The sequence below is a fragment of the Arvicola amphibius genome, chromosome 12, assembly GCF_903992535.2.
Source record: "Arvicola amphibius chromosome 12, mArvAmp1.2, whole genome shotgun sequence".
NCBI lineage: Eukaryota > Metazoa > Chordata > Mammalia > Rodentia > Cricetidae > Arvicola > Arvicola amphibius.
Window position 1 is genome coordinate 136470786 of NC_052058.2, and position 14814 is coordinate 136485599.

The 14814-nt window shown below is 46.0% G+C and overlaps 2 protein-coding genes across 3 annotated transcripts in view; both read left to right on the top strand.

The window, feature by feature from the left end:
- Trpm1 (transient receptor potential cation channel subfamily M member 1) overlaps window positions 1-14814 on the top strand; it is a 113652-nt gene that overhangs the window by 14671 nt on the left and 84167 nt on the right. The gene's annotated exons all lie outside the window — the stretch shown is intronic.
- On the top strand, window positions 3508-3739 carry LOC119802715 (metallothionein-1-like). The gene has a single exon (XM_038313807.1). The coding sequence runs from the start codon at window positions 3554-3556 to the stop codon at window positions 3737-3739; it is 186 nt and encodes a 61-aa protein (XP_038169735.1). The 5' UTR covers window positions 3508-3553.

The following is a 14814-nucleotide window of genomic DNA, read 5'->3' on the forward strand; positions in this document are numbered from 1 at the left end:
AGTGGTATTACTGGGTCTTGAGGAAGGTTGTTTCCTAATTTTCTGAGAAATCACCACACTGACATCCAAAGGGGCTGTACCAGCTTGCATTCCCACTAGCAATGCAGAAGTGTTCCCTTTCCCCACCCCCCACAACCTCTCCAGCATAAGTTGTCATCAGTATTTTTGATCTTGACCATTCTTACAGGTGAAAGATGGAATCTCAAAGTTGTTTTGATTTGCATTTCTCTGATGGCTAAGGATGTTGAACATAAGTGTCTTTCAGCCATTTTAGATTCCTCTGTTTAGAGTTCTCTGTTTAGGTCTGCACTCCATTTTTTTTATTGGATTATGTGATCTTTTGGTGTCCAATTTCTTGAGTTCTTTGTATATTTTGGAGATGAGACCTCTGTCTGATGTGGGATTGGTGAAGATCTTTTCCCATTCTGTAGGCTGTTGTTTTGTCTTGTTGACCATGTCATTAGCTTTACAGAAGCTTCTCAGTTTCAGGAGGTCCCATTTATTAATTGTTTCTCTCAGTGTCTGTGCTGCTGGGGTTAATTATATTTAGGAAGTGGTTCCCTGTGCCAATGTGTTCAAGTGTACTTCCCACTTTCTCTTCTATAAGGTTCAGTGTGGCTGGTTTTATGTTGAGGTCTTTGATCCATTTGGACTTGAGTTTTGTGCATGGTGATAGATATAGGTCTGTTTTGATTCTTCTACATATTGATATCCAGTTATGCCACACCACTTGTTAAATATGCTTTCTTTTTTCCATTTGATATTTTTTGCTTCTTTATCAAAAATCAGGTGTTTGAAGATGTGTGGATTGATATCCGTGTCTTCTATTTGGTTCCATTGGTCCTCCTGTCTGTTCTTATGTCAATACCAGGCTGTTTTCAGTACTGTAGCTCTCTAGTAGAGTTTGAAGTCAGGGATTGTGATGCCTCCAGAAGTTCTTTTATTGTACAGGATTGTTTTGGCTATCCTGTTTTTTTTTTTTTTTTTTTTTTTTTTTGCTTTTCCACATGAAGTTGAGTACTGTTCTTTCGAGGTCTTTGAAGAAGTTTGCTGGGATTTTGATGGGCATTGCATTGAATCTGTAGGTTGCTTTTGGCAAGATTGCCTTGATTATATTTTTAATGCACATATATACTATAAAAAATTAAAATTCCGTGACAGAGTTAAAACTAAAACTTTATATACACTGTCGTAGCTCACGTGTTCTTTACCTGAGTTCTGGTCTTCCTCATTGCCTGATTGTACCCATTCTTGTTCTTCATTCTATGTTATATTACACCCACACATACATTTGTTTGCTTATGTGCATGTCTGCAGTATAGGCGAGGATCCACATATGGGAGCAAACATATTCAGTTTTTTTTCTGAGATTGAATGACCTCACTTAATATACATTCTATGTTCCTTCATTCTCCTGCAAATTTTGTGATTTTACTTTTCCACAGAGCTGAATAGTATTCCATCTTACATATGCACCAGATTTCCAGCATACATATTTCTTTAAATTGCTCATTCCTTTGCCTTATGGTCTTTACTTAGGTCAGCGGTTCTCAACCACTTCAGAGGTCATATACCAAATGTCCTCTGTATTACATATTTACATTATAATTCATAACAATAGCAAATTTACAATTATGAAGTAGCAACAAAAGCAATTTTATGGTTGGGAGTCACCAAAACATGAGAAACCGTATTAAAGGGTCGCAACGTTAGAACCATTGACCTAGATGAATTTTCTCTCTTTTGTTCCTTTTGATTTCAAACTTTCTACAGCTTTATATTAAAAGTAGACCAGTTATAAATGGCATATGGTAGTTTTGGGTTTTTAAGAAATAAAGCATGACATTTTGGCCTTTTATATAAAGCATTTATAATATTACATGCAACGTAATTTCTAACACACTTATGTAAATCTTTCATCTTAAAATTCATCTTATGTTTGAGCTCCTTCTATATTTCCCTCTCTTTATTCTGCCTCTTTTTTCTTATTTATTAGGTGTTTTTGTTGATTTTCTCTCGATTAAAAGACCTATTGTTTTTCTACATTTTTATTGTTACCTAGGATTCTAGGTAGATAATTTTTCAGAAAAGAGTGTTAGCTCCTTGGGCAGTCTAGCTATCGGGGTGCCGGTTGCTCTAACCTCATCAGCAGAGACCTGAGGAGCTCTCCCCCTCTATCCATCTCAGTGCCTCAGTGAGGGCAGGTGATGGCCGCAGAAGCCTGGTGGTCTGAGTTTGATTCTCAGAATCCATGCAGAGTTGGGAGGACAGAAATGACTCTACAAACATTCTGTAATATCTACACTCACACAACAACGAGTTTCAAATTAGTCTCCTGTGCTCCAGCTGATCTACCATCCTTGCCTCCGTCTCCTCGAACCCACATGGTAGGGTTGGGCTCATACTGTGTGCGACCCTATGGAACTGGCTTCTCCCACCAAGTGACTTGCATTGAGGTCCTCGGTATCTGTGCCTTTTTCTTCTTTAAAGACGATAATACTATCTTAAGTGATACACAGCATTCAGCTGTTGAACACTTGTTTGTCTCAGCTGTTCGGCAATTATGAACAAGTTGCCATAAACATCTGTATGTAGGTTTTTATACAGACTTAGGTTTTGTTTGTTTGTGTTTTTGAGACAAGGCCTCACTTTATAACCCTGTCTGGCCTGGAACTTGCATATGTAGACAAGAGTGGCCTCCAACTAGTGGCAATCCTCCTAGCTCTCTGCCTACCAAGCTCTAGAATTGCATCCATGTGCCATTAGGTCTGGCTGGACACTTACGTTGTGAATTCCCATTCCATACTGGGACATGTGGCAAAACAGGGTTTAGCTCATCAGAGGCTGCCTGCCTACCCTTCAAGGAGCCATTTTAAAATAGCATCAAGGAAGGCTGTCCACCTGCATCCTTGCTGTCATCTGCGGTGGTCACTTTTTGCATTTTAGCTATTTTTCTTTTTTGGTTTTTTCGAGACAGGGTTTCCCTCTAGTTTCTAGAGCCTGTCCTGGAACTAGCTCGCGTAGACCAGACTGGCCTTGAACTCACAGAGATCTGCCTGCCTCTGCCTCCCGAGTGCTGGGATTAAAGGTGTGCGCCACCACCGCCCGGCTGCATTTTAGCTATTGTTATAGATATTTTGGTGGATGCTATTGCTGTTTGAAATGCCTGCTGTTCCTGACACATGATGCTGAGCATCCTTTCACAGGGTCATTTCCCATCCCTGCATCTTCTTTGGTGAGGTGTCCGGATCCTTCCACTATTTAGAAGTGGTTATTTGGGGCCAGTGTGATGACTCAGTGGGTAAGGTGCTTGCTGCCAACCCTGAAAGCCTGAATTTGATTCCCTATGGAGAGAACGGACTCCTGCAAATTGCCTCTAGACCTCCATCCATGTCCCATGGCACACATTTGCCCATCCCCCAATACAGTAGTAATAAATCATTTTCAGAACTGTTTTCCTACTCAGAAGTCCACTCTTTCAGAGCACGACTTCCAGCAGCCTGACTGCCTCCTAGTCCCTTGTTCCACGGCTCCAGCTTCACCAGATCTCAGAATGGACCCCAGCTGCTCCTGCTCCACAGGCAACTCCTGCACCTGCTCCAGCTCCTGTGGCTGCAAAGACTGCAAGTGCACCTCCTGCAAGAAGAGCTGCTGCTCCTGCTGCCCCGTGGGCTGCTCCAAGTGTGCCCAGGGCTGTGTCTGCAAAGAGGCCTCTGACAAGTGCACGTGCTGTGCCTAATGGGAGGACAGTGCAGCTCCGAGGTGTAAATAGTGTGGACCAACCCGAAGTTTTTCATACAGCTCTACCGCATTTATAAATCTGCTTTTTCTATGAAATATGTAAATAAAAAGCCAATTTGATTTGAAAAAAAAAGAAGTCCACTCTTTCAAAGTTCTCTAGAGGTCATCAAGTCATCCCCGAGTTTTCAGGGTTTTATGTCTATTTTGATCCAATTCCTTTTTACTCTGAAGTTTTGGGATATTTTCTTCCAGTTGCTGCTTCCCTTTCATTCTCCCAAAGACACCTTTCAGAGTGTAAGTTTTTCATCAAAATATATTTTTAAATTTATTTCTTTTATTTTATGTGCGTGAGGGTCTGCCTGCCTGTATGTAAATATGAGCTCCACGTGTGCTCATCAAGAGGGGTTTGGGGGCCTCTGGAACTGGAGTTACAGACAATTGTGAGCCACCATGTGGGTGCTGGGAAGTGGGTCCTTTGTAAGAGCAATTAGTGCTCTTAACCACTGAACCATCTCTCCAGCTCCAAACTTTTCATTTTAATAAAGTCTGACTCATGATTATTTTTTCTTTCATAAGTCCTTCTTTTGACTATATCTAACAAATCATCGCCAAACTCAAGGTTACTTTGATTCTCACAGGTTGGGGTGGTGGTTTGACTAAGAATGAACTTCATGGGCCCGGGCATTGGAGCACTTGGTCTCTAGTTGGTGGAACTGTTTGGCGAGGATTGGGAGGTGTGGCTTTGGGAGAGGAGGTGTGTCACAGGGGTGGGCTTCTAGGCTTCAAAAGCCTCACACCATTTCTAGTTCTCTCTCAACTTCCTGGCTGTGGCTCAGGATATGAGCTCTCAGCTGCTGCTCCGGCACTATTCCTGCCTGCCTGCTACCATGGGATGGTCATGGACTCACACCTGGAACCGTGAGCCCCCAATAAACTCTGTCTTCTATAAGTTGCCTTGGTCATAGTGGTTTATCCCAGCAATAGAAAAGTAACTAAGACAGCTCTCTTCTGAAGGTTTTGCAGTTGTGTGGTTCACTTTTCAGCTTTGGGACCTACTGGAGTCAGTTGCTGTGGAAGGTGTAACGCTGGCAACCAGAGTAACTTGCAGCTATTGTTGTATTATTTCTTGCCTTTGCTCAAACTGCGTTTATTATATTAATATGAGTGTGAGTATATTTCCACATCCTTTCTTCTGTTCCAGTGATCTTGTTACCTGCTCTTTCACCATGACTGTGCTACTTCAAGTACTTTACAGCCATGTCTTAAAGCACCTTGGTGTTTGTCTTCCTCCCATTTCTCCTCCTACCCTCTTCCTCCCTATTCCTTCTCCTCTTCCTCATTCTTTTTCCTCCTCCTCCTCCTCCTCCTCCTCCTCCTCCTCCTTCTCCTCCTCCTCCTTCTTCTCCTCCTCCTTCTTTTTCTCCTTCTCCTGTATTTTATTAGCTCTTTTGCATTCTCCGTCGTTCTATAGTTTGTCAGTATCCAAAAATAGCTTGCATTTTCAAAGTTTAGTTGGGCTGTGATTGGACTCTATAGAGAATGTTGAAAGGAACTGACATCCTAAGGTTTTTGAGTCTTCTGACCTGTGAGCATGAGATAGCCCTCCAACTGTTTAAAAGTTGATTTATTTTTTCATTGGAATTAAACAGTTTTCCTCATGGTTTCCTTTCTTTCCTTCCTTCCTTCTTTCTTTAATTCCTTCCTTCCTTCTCTTTCTCTCTTTCATGCTCTCTCTCTCTCTTTCTTTCTTCTTTTGTTTTGTTTTTATTTTATTTTTGAGATAGGGTCTCACTATGTAGTTCTGACTGTACTGATACTCACCATGTAAACAAGACTAGCCTTGAACTCACAGAGATCCTTCTGCCTCTGCCTCTGCCTCCCAAGTGCTGGGACTAAAGACATGTCCACCATATCCAGACCCTCATGTTCTTCTTCTTGTCTCTCTTTTGCTAAGTTCATCTCTAGATACTTCATTTGGGTGCTAATGTTAATAGTACTGTGTTTTTCATTTCAAAGCCAATTGTTCATTTCTGGTGCATGGGAAAGCAGTCAACTTTGTCTATTACCAGCTTGTCCTGCAAATTTATTGCAATCATTTCCAAATTTCATCAACTTTTATGCCCGCTCTTTGGAGTTCCGGAATATCATCAAAGCACCTGCCGACAGCTTTTCTTCTTCGCACTGATGCACCTTCGTTTCCTTTTATCTTGACATTTTCCCATGATTTTCAGTATGATTTTGAAAAACAACATGTCCTCCTGAAGGGTCTAGGAACTATTTTGTCTTGTTCCTGTTTCTAGTGGGGACAATTCTGCCTCCATATCATTATGTGCGAAGTGAGCTGGAAGCTTTGCTCACAAGCTATGGTAGGCCCTCTCTACTATTTCTTGGAGACATTTCTTTTTATCCATACATGAATGCTAAATGTTCTCGAATGTTTTGGCATTCACTGATAATATGATTATCTTCTTTAATTTGTTAATAGGATGTATTTGTTAATTAATTGTATTAATGCTGAACCAGTCTTACATGTCTGGAACAAATCCAACTTCATCATTTTTGCATGGATTCAATTTACTAATATTTTGTTGAGAAAAAATTTATTTACATTTGTGAGAAATGTTGGTATGTATGTTTCATGCCTCATAGTAGTTCATCTAGTTTTTATACTAGGGTGACACTAACAGTATAAAAAGAGTTAGGAATTGTTCATTCTGCTTTCATTTTCTGAGAAATACCACTTAAAATGAGTGGTTTGGTTTCCAAATATTTGGAGATTTTCTAGCTACATTTCTTTCATTGCTTTCTGGTTTGATTCCATTTCTATTCTTTTAAACTTATTGGAGTTTTATTTTTTTAATATATTATTTCATTATTTTTGAGAATTTCACATATGAAAATGATACATTTTAATCATATTTCCCCCTCTCCCTTCAACTCCTTCCAGATCCACCCCCATCTACCCACCCTTCCCCAACTTCACGTCATGTTTTTACAATTGTAAACACTGAGTCCAGTTTGTGCCGCCCATACAGTCACGGGTATGGGGGTAACTATAGCAGCATGGTTGGCCTTCCAGAGCCACACCCTCAAAGAAAACTTACTCTCCCTCCCTTGGAAGCCACCAGCTGTCACCAAATCCTCAGTTGTGGTCAGGGCTCATGTGCCGTCTGCCATCCATGCTGGATTGTGGACTGACTTGACCATGTACAGGTAACCACTGCTGTGAGCTCGTGAATTCAGCAGTCCGATCTAGAAGGGCTTGTTTCATTGCAGTCTTCCCCACTGTGGCTCTTACACTCCCGCTGCCCCATCTCCTGAGACGGTCCCTGGGCCCTGACCCTGGGGCTGTCTGTATTATATGGACATCCATTTGTGCCTGAGCATCTGCCGACCCTTCCTCTCCACTCTTTGGTCAGGTTTGAGTTTCTGCTCTGTCCACTGCACAAAGAGACTCGAGCCACACCAAGGAAGAGCATCTCATGTCTCAGAATACAATCCCTTTTAGTGAACCTTCAGGGGTGTGTGTGTATTCAGGCATTCTGCAGTAGTGGATAGAGTCTTTCATACGTCTGATTCCAGTCTATGGATGCGGTTCTTCGGCTCAGTTATGCCTTCACCGATAAGCCCTTACTGATTTTCTTTGGCAGTTAAAACTATAAATTACTGATAGATGTAGTAATGAGCTGCGGGCAGGCCTGCTTTTCATCCCGCCCAGCTCCCAGCCACCTGCTAGCTTTACCCGAAATAACAACACACAAACTGTATTCATTTAAACACTGCCTGACCCATTAATTTCAGCCTCTTACTCACATCTTTCTTTAACCCATTTCTAACAATCTGTGTAGCACCACGAAGTGGTGTCTTACCGGGAAAGATTCAGCACGTCTGACCTGGTGGCTGGCTCCATCACATCTTTCTCCCTGAGGAGAGGCACGGCAGTCTGCCTGACTTAGGAGAGGCGTGCCATCTGACTGAGCCATCTACCTCACTTCCTTCTTCCTGTTCTGTCTACTCCACCCACCTAAGGGCGGGTGTATTAAATGGGCCAAGACAGTTTCTTTATTAGCCAATGAGAGTCCTCCATCAGATAGAGGTATTTTGTGTTCTCAATTACTATAGTAGATCTGTGCATCCACCCTTGCAGCTTCACCAGCCTCTGCCTCCTATAGATTGGCCCCGTGTCACTAGGCACCTACATATTTATTTATTTATTTATTTATTTATTTATTGCTTTTTGAGACAGGGTTTCTCTGTAGCTTTGGAGCCTGTCCTGGAACTAGCTCTTGTAGACCAGGCTGGCCTCGAACTCACAAAGATCCACCTGCCTCTGCCTCCCAAGTGCTGGGATTAAAGGTGTGCGCCACCACTGCCCGGCCACCTACATATTTATTAAGGGTAGCTATGTCCTCCCGTGGAGCAGGCCTTTTGTCACCTTTGTCTCTTCCTGAACAAGGCTCCATCTGAAATGACTATAGTGACTCTAGCATTTTTTTCTGATTAGTATTAGCATGATAAAACTGCCCCTGTACTTTACTTTAATCTGTAATTTTACAATTAAAATTAAATGCTCCCTGTATCAATCCTGACTCTACCAATTATCTACTTCCTTTAGTCTTGTGTGTGTGTGTGTGTGTGTGTGTGTGTGTGTGTGTGTGTGTACACAAAAAGCATAGTACTCACTTCAAAGGAAGTAAGAGTTGATCTTGGAGCCAAATCAGAGAGATCATGGTTAGGGATCAGATTCAAGTTTCTTGTACTATGTTCCACCATGACAGTAGCTACATGGCATTCTCTTAGTTATCGAATAAAGAAAGTTACAAATCAAATTCTTTACTATGGCCCGGCAGTGGTGGCGCACACCTTTAATTCCAGGGAGGTGGAGGATGCAGGGGATCTCCGTAAGTTCAAGGCCAGCCTGGTCTACAAGAGCTAGTTCTAGGACAGGCTCCAAACCTTCAGAGAAACCCTGTCTCAAAAAAAAAACCAAAAACAAAAACAAAAATCTTTGCTATGTAAATTTTAGGGGCATAGATGCTCCCAACAAAATGTGTAGAATCTTTAATACAGGTGCAGGTTCTCTCTCTCTCTCTCTCTCTCTCTCTCTCTCTCTCTCTCTCTCTCTCTCTCTCCCCTCTCTCTGCTCCTCTCCCTCTTCCTTTCTTCCCTTCCCTTTCCCCCCTCTCTCCTCCTTTCCCTCTCCATCTCTTCTTTTGGAAACTGCAGTGCTCGTGTGCCTTTTACACCCTCATTTTTGTGGTTGTTAAAAGGCAGGTGTGACCATGAGGAGGCAGAAGGCGGGGGGGAGGCCTGCTGCAGAGGCCGGAGGACCGCGGCTGCGTGAGAGGCTGCCCTTTTCTGGCTCACGGTCACTGCCCCCACTCTTCACTAGAGTCACATATTTTGAGGTCTTACCTTCCTGGAACATCTTCATTTTTTTTTCTGCCTGCTATTTTTTACAAAAACCCTCCTTCCCCACAGACTGCAGCTCCTTAAGGAAGATGGGATCTGTGGCCAGAGCTTTAAGGCAAAGGCACTGTCTGCAGAAGCCCCAGGAGCTAGGCTTGGCCACCCACCTTTAAATACCAACCGAGGAGACACGGGATGATGAAAAGCAGATTTAATCAATGCACAGTGGGATGAGGAATTGATAAAGGGGTGTGGTGATCCCAGCTCCATCTTTAGGGCACTGACTGGGATGAGATCTAGGTTTAAAGTAAGAAAAACTTGAGCAGGAGTAAGAAGCGAATGTAATCCCACAGTTCTTGTCAAGGCCCATGGTCCGCCTCCAGCCCCACAGAATGGCCCATCAGGTGTGAGTCTGGTTATGACAGTCATCTCCTGAGGGGACCAGTTTGGTCATCTACATGATGAATTGCTCTAGGATGTAGGCTCTCCCACATAGATATTTATTCTAGTATTGGGGGTATTCTGTCCTTCCTGTGAGGCCTTGCTCATCCTCAAACCCGGGGTGACTACAGGTTTTGGAAAATGACTCTCTGTGCCGTTAGTGTAGAGGGAATGAGATAAACGCTCGATGAGTGATTAAAATCGGCGTGATGAACACGCGCATGCGCAGTGATAAATAGATCCCCCCCAAGGCGAAAGGAAGGCAGAGATGCCAGGCTTCCAGCCCCGTTTTAGTTACATTGTGGGCTCAAGTGGAGTCGAATTTTTTTAGTAAAAGTCAGATCCACATGCTTTCCCCAATTGCTTATCACTGAAAAGGCAAAGTCAGGTTAACTCCCACCAGAGGCGCTATAAGCAAGGACAAAGCCCATTGTGCACTGGCGTGTGCATGAGAACTGCAGGTTTCTGCACCGGCCTTCCTGTGAACAGCGTGTACTCCCACGGAGAGAGAAGCAGAGGCGTCCCAGGTGTGCCCCGGGAAGGGTCAAAGGTCAGTCAGAGAAGGAAAGCAGATCTGCAGGGTGTGTTGGAGACCTCTAACGGGAAGGGACGGAGTTAATTGGCTGGGCAGGTGCCGCCAGGTAGAGCCCCGAAGGCTGGGCTGGCAGAACGTTCTGAATACAAGTGGTCTTCTGAGAACTCTGTGCCGAGGTCATCCGCCAGGGCTGCCTTGTTGCTGGCTTTCTCTAGGTCATACCAGAAAGAGGATAAGAAGAATTGGGCAAGGCAGAGCAGCCTGTTCTTCCCCTTCTTATCCCGAAGAGAGTTGGAAGCCTCCATCCAGCAGATGAGGCAGACAGTTGCAGTCAGTGGCCATAGGAGTACTTTCCGTAGAACCTTCAGCGGGAGAGGTGATTCTCACCTCACCAGAGCCAATCAGGCCCTCAGAAAGGACCTTCGGAAGCCTCCTGCCTCCCAAGAGAAGCTCAGGGCAACTGCCCTGCACTGCAGAAAACTGAGCAGCCTGGCTGGAAAGCTCTGGAGGTTGGGGAGTGAAGCTTCCCAAGTTCTTTCTCCGGCCATGTTGGGCCTGACAAGGATTTCAGAACAAGAGAAGTTGCAGTCATGTTTAAGAAGGGGCTGGGCTGTCCAGAAGTAAAGAAATTTCCTCACTGGGCGAGAGAGTCTTCGGCGTATATATATTATGGGCCTAAAGAGGGAAATCTACACCAAGTCTCACCTAATTTCTATTCACACAGAGAGGGCTTTTGAAAAGACCCCAGATCTGACTAGGCTAGTTTTGAGAATGCCATTCCTTGGATCTGATAGGAGATATCATTTCTGAGTTAGGGATTTCTCTCCTTTTATCTTAGTCACTAGGAAATGCAACTCTGTCTCTGGGGAAGAAGGAGCCATGCACTGTGGAAAGGAGAACACGCTGCTAAACGAGGCTTCCAAGGCCCGGGAACTCGGGATGAGCCTGCCGACAAACTTTAGAGAATCCTGACTAACACAGGCTCAGATTTTCTGCAAAAGTTATTATCCCCCAACTTGCAATAAAAATCCATATTTTAGGAGTGATGACGTATTACTCGAAAAAGTTGCGACCGGAACAAGCCCCTCTGGACGGTTCTGAGTGCTCCTGCTTACGCGCAACGCATGGAACAGAATTCATGGCTTGTCTGGGAGCATGCGCGCTCCGCCCCCAAGGATCCCAGGCTCACTCACTTGAGCATCTTCCTCCAAGTCTGTTGAGAAGGCACGATTGCCTGCCTAGGGAACGCCTGCAAACCAAACACGTTTGCGGCCAGGCCCAGGCAAAATAAGTTCTTACTCTGGTTCCTGCCCAGATTTCTCCTCAGGAACACAGACATCTTGAAAGAGGAAAGGGCCACATTGACTGGCCTGTAATGAGACCCACATTCTGGGAGGTTCGCCACCGCCCCAAGCGGCTGAAGACGCGTGAGTCACAGTGTTTGAAAGTCCTCCCTGGGTCCCAGCAGAGGGCAGTCAGCCACACCGGGTCTGTTGGCTTCCAGCACAGTGATGCTGGGACTCCAGCCAGTGGTGGGGTGAGGATTAATGAGATGTTGGGGACATGGTGGGCCATCTCTAAGGCTTTCTCCAGGGACCATCCAGAAGCTCCAGCTGCTGCCTGCTGTTGTAGGAGAGTTCACATGAGCACGCCCGTTCTGGGCTCACGAACCCTAGCGAGACAGCAACAGAGCTGCAGCCCAGGGTCCTCATTGGCTGCGGCCACTACTGCCATCATCATTGTAGAGATTATCCTGCAGACTAACGCGTGTCAAGTGCTTGGCAGGTCCTTCGCACCAATGTGTTTGTTCTCCAGAGCACATCTGCCGCATTACAACACAGCCTCTGAGATGCAAGGAAGGAAGCAAAGATAGAGAAAGCGGGGAAAAGAAAGCCGGTAGGAGCTGAGAAGGAAGCACCGCCCACTCAAGATCTGCTCATGGATTCTTCCTGTCTGGAACCTGCATCACCAAGCAGAAGAGTTAATGCCTCTCCTGCTAGTCTGGAGCTGTTGGGGTGGGGGGGAGGGCTGTGTTCTTGGGGAAGGCTGCTGTGATACTAAATTGCCCATAGGCCTGGAGACCTCTGGAGAATGGCCAGCAGATGCCGTGGGCTCACCCTTGCTGCCTAGCTGAACTAGTCCACTCCCTGGAAAGACCTTCTGCCCTTCAGACAGAGAGAGGAATTCCCAAAGCCCGCATTCTTAATTTCTAAAGATCTATGCTCCCTGAACTGGGAAAACACATTTTTACTTATTCAGTCCCTGGAGAAACAGCTAAAGTTCAAGGCAATCAATGGCACGGGTCAACCTCTTGGTCTTTGCCTCATCTAGTCGTTCATAATTATATCTTGTGACTCTTCTTAACCTTTTATAATGAAGTCAAAGATTTTTAAAGTTACGCCTAACTTCCTCTGTTCACATAGGCATCGTGTGACTTTCCAATTAAGCAGTCATTTTAATCTTCCACCCTAGGCTCTCCAATCTCTACCTGAGTCACGGGAGGGCAGTGCTCCCTCGATTTAAAGGTGTAAAATAAGTTTCCAAAGTAGGAGCTACGAAGCCTGCCTCTGCTGCCAATCCCAGGCACGGCAGTGTCTCTCACTGGTATGTCTTGCCTCAAGAAAGACATAAAGGAAATGGATTGGATCAGGACTCCCGGGACAGGGCGCACATGACCTTGGCAATTCTGACTAAGTGTGTGGTACCTACTTTTCCAGTCTGCCTCAGTCCTCCCTCCATCTTCAACATCATCTTGTCCTCTCCTTCCTTTGTCTGTCCTGACCTGGGAACTGTGCTCCAGCTCACAGGGGCCATGTGCCTACTCTGATGCCCCACAGCTTCCGATTACAGTAATGTGCCACCCGGACTCCTATCCAGACTACCCCCACATGTTAAAGCCTGCTAGCTTTCTCTTGAGAGGAAGGTTCTCTCCCTTTCTGCCTTCCCGGTTCTTGCATATCTGGATGAAGAGCTTCCTCTCACCTCTCTGGAGCAGTTGGCCATCCTACTCCCCAAGTTCTCCATCAATGGATTCAACCAAGTTCAGGTCAGACTGTGCCAAAAACCCATTCATCTGTATTGAGCATAACTATTTACATATAGCATTTACATAGTATTGAGTATCATAGTCACGTAAAGATGATTTGACAGCTACAGGAGGGTGGATGCAGCTTCTGGACAAATACTGTAACATTTTTTGGAACATCTGTACCTGGCCACTCTGAGGCAGATCCGCTGTGCCCAGAGACAGCCTCCTTTCCAAGCTCGGCCTCCTCTGTTAAGGCAGAACTGCAGCAGCCTAGCATCTTACTTCTGCTCCTGGTGCAATTCCCCTTTGGAGTCAAATGCTCGTTGCCTAGAAGAACCAGACCTGCCCCAGGGTTGCTGCGGTATGAGCCTGCCATCCCAGGTGTCTACCCAGCTCACCACCTGGGAAGTCAAGCATTGGTACACAGCCCCTGCCCGTTAGCACAACAGGTGCCAGCCTTTGCTGGACCCAGAGATGAAGGAAATCAAAGAAAGGAAACAGCAGACTTTCTTCAGTTCCTGGCCTGGCTGGGACCCCAGCTGCATCCTCTGGGGGAATTCAGACTCCCAGCGCCCCTGGATACCTGTCCAACTCCTGCCGTGAATCTTTTGCAGTTTGCTGGCTCTAGGGAGGTCTACACGTTCAGTATTTCCCACCCTCAGGGTTCTACTATGGATAGTCCAACCTGGAGTGAGCAGCCAGGCCTGCACCAGGCCATGTGTTTTTTGGTTTTTTGGGGGGAAAGTCGGCCACCCGCAATGTCCTCTCCTACAAATGGGAACCTGTTCAGGCATCCCAGCTGCCTACGACACACATTCATGGTAAATCAGAGAGGGGTCTGCTTCAAGGAGCCTCCCAGACCCGTGGTGAAGAGCAGCCTAACCCAGGGGATGTCAAGGAGCCTTTCAGGACTGGCCTTCCCGAGGCAGAGAAAGCACACCAGGGGCCGGGGCACATGTGCAGACGTGTTGTTACAGCAGATCCAAAGAGCTCTCATTGCGGTGGCCTGGGGGTGACTGTGACCCCAGTCAGGCAGATTGCTGGCAGGGTAGGGACAGAGAGGATTAGAAGCCTCACGTGGGCCTGGAAGTCATGTGGGACTCACCCAGCGTTTGCCTTGGATTCATCTCAACCTCTGGCCCAGCCCTGAGCAACTTGAAAAGGCGCAGCAGTAATTAGAAGCATGTGGCTCCCCTTCCTGGCTCATGAGGGTGGGGGCATTGGCCGCCCGACATGGGGCTTCTGAAAGAATGATTAGGTCCAATTGTCTCAATTATGCAAAGTGGGCTGACATTTGTGGCACAGAAGGCCTGGCTGGGGTAGGGGAGATGGGGACCACTTCAAAGGGAGCTGGCTCTCTGTGCGTACCACGCTGAGCAGACTGGAAGCCAGGTCATGGGGCCATTGTCTCACAGGGATCATGAGGCCAGGGCATGCACACTCACATGCTCTTCATGTGGGCTGCTCTTCTTAAAGAGTGAGCCCCCCTCACCCAGTTTCCTGCCTGGGCCAAGGAAGAGTCTGGAGGAGGCCAGGTTGAACCCTTCCTGCTGGGCAGCTGAGGCAGGTAAGCCAGTAGCGGAGCTTGGCTTTTGACCTCTTGCTTTTCTCTGCAAAGATGGCCTCAGGGCCTCCTGGGAGTGAGTACTGGATCCAGACT

Coding starts and splice junctions, on each gene's coding strand:
- LOC119802715 (XM_038313807.1), top strand. CDS start 3,554: ATGGACCCCAGCTGCTCCTGCTCCACAGGCAACTCCTGCACCTGCTCC.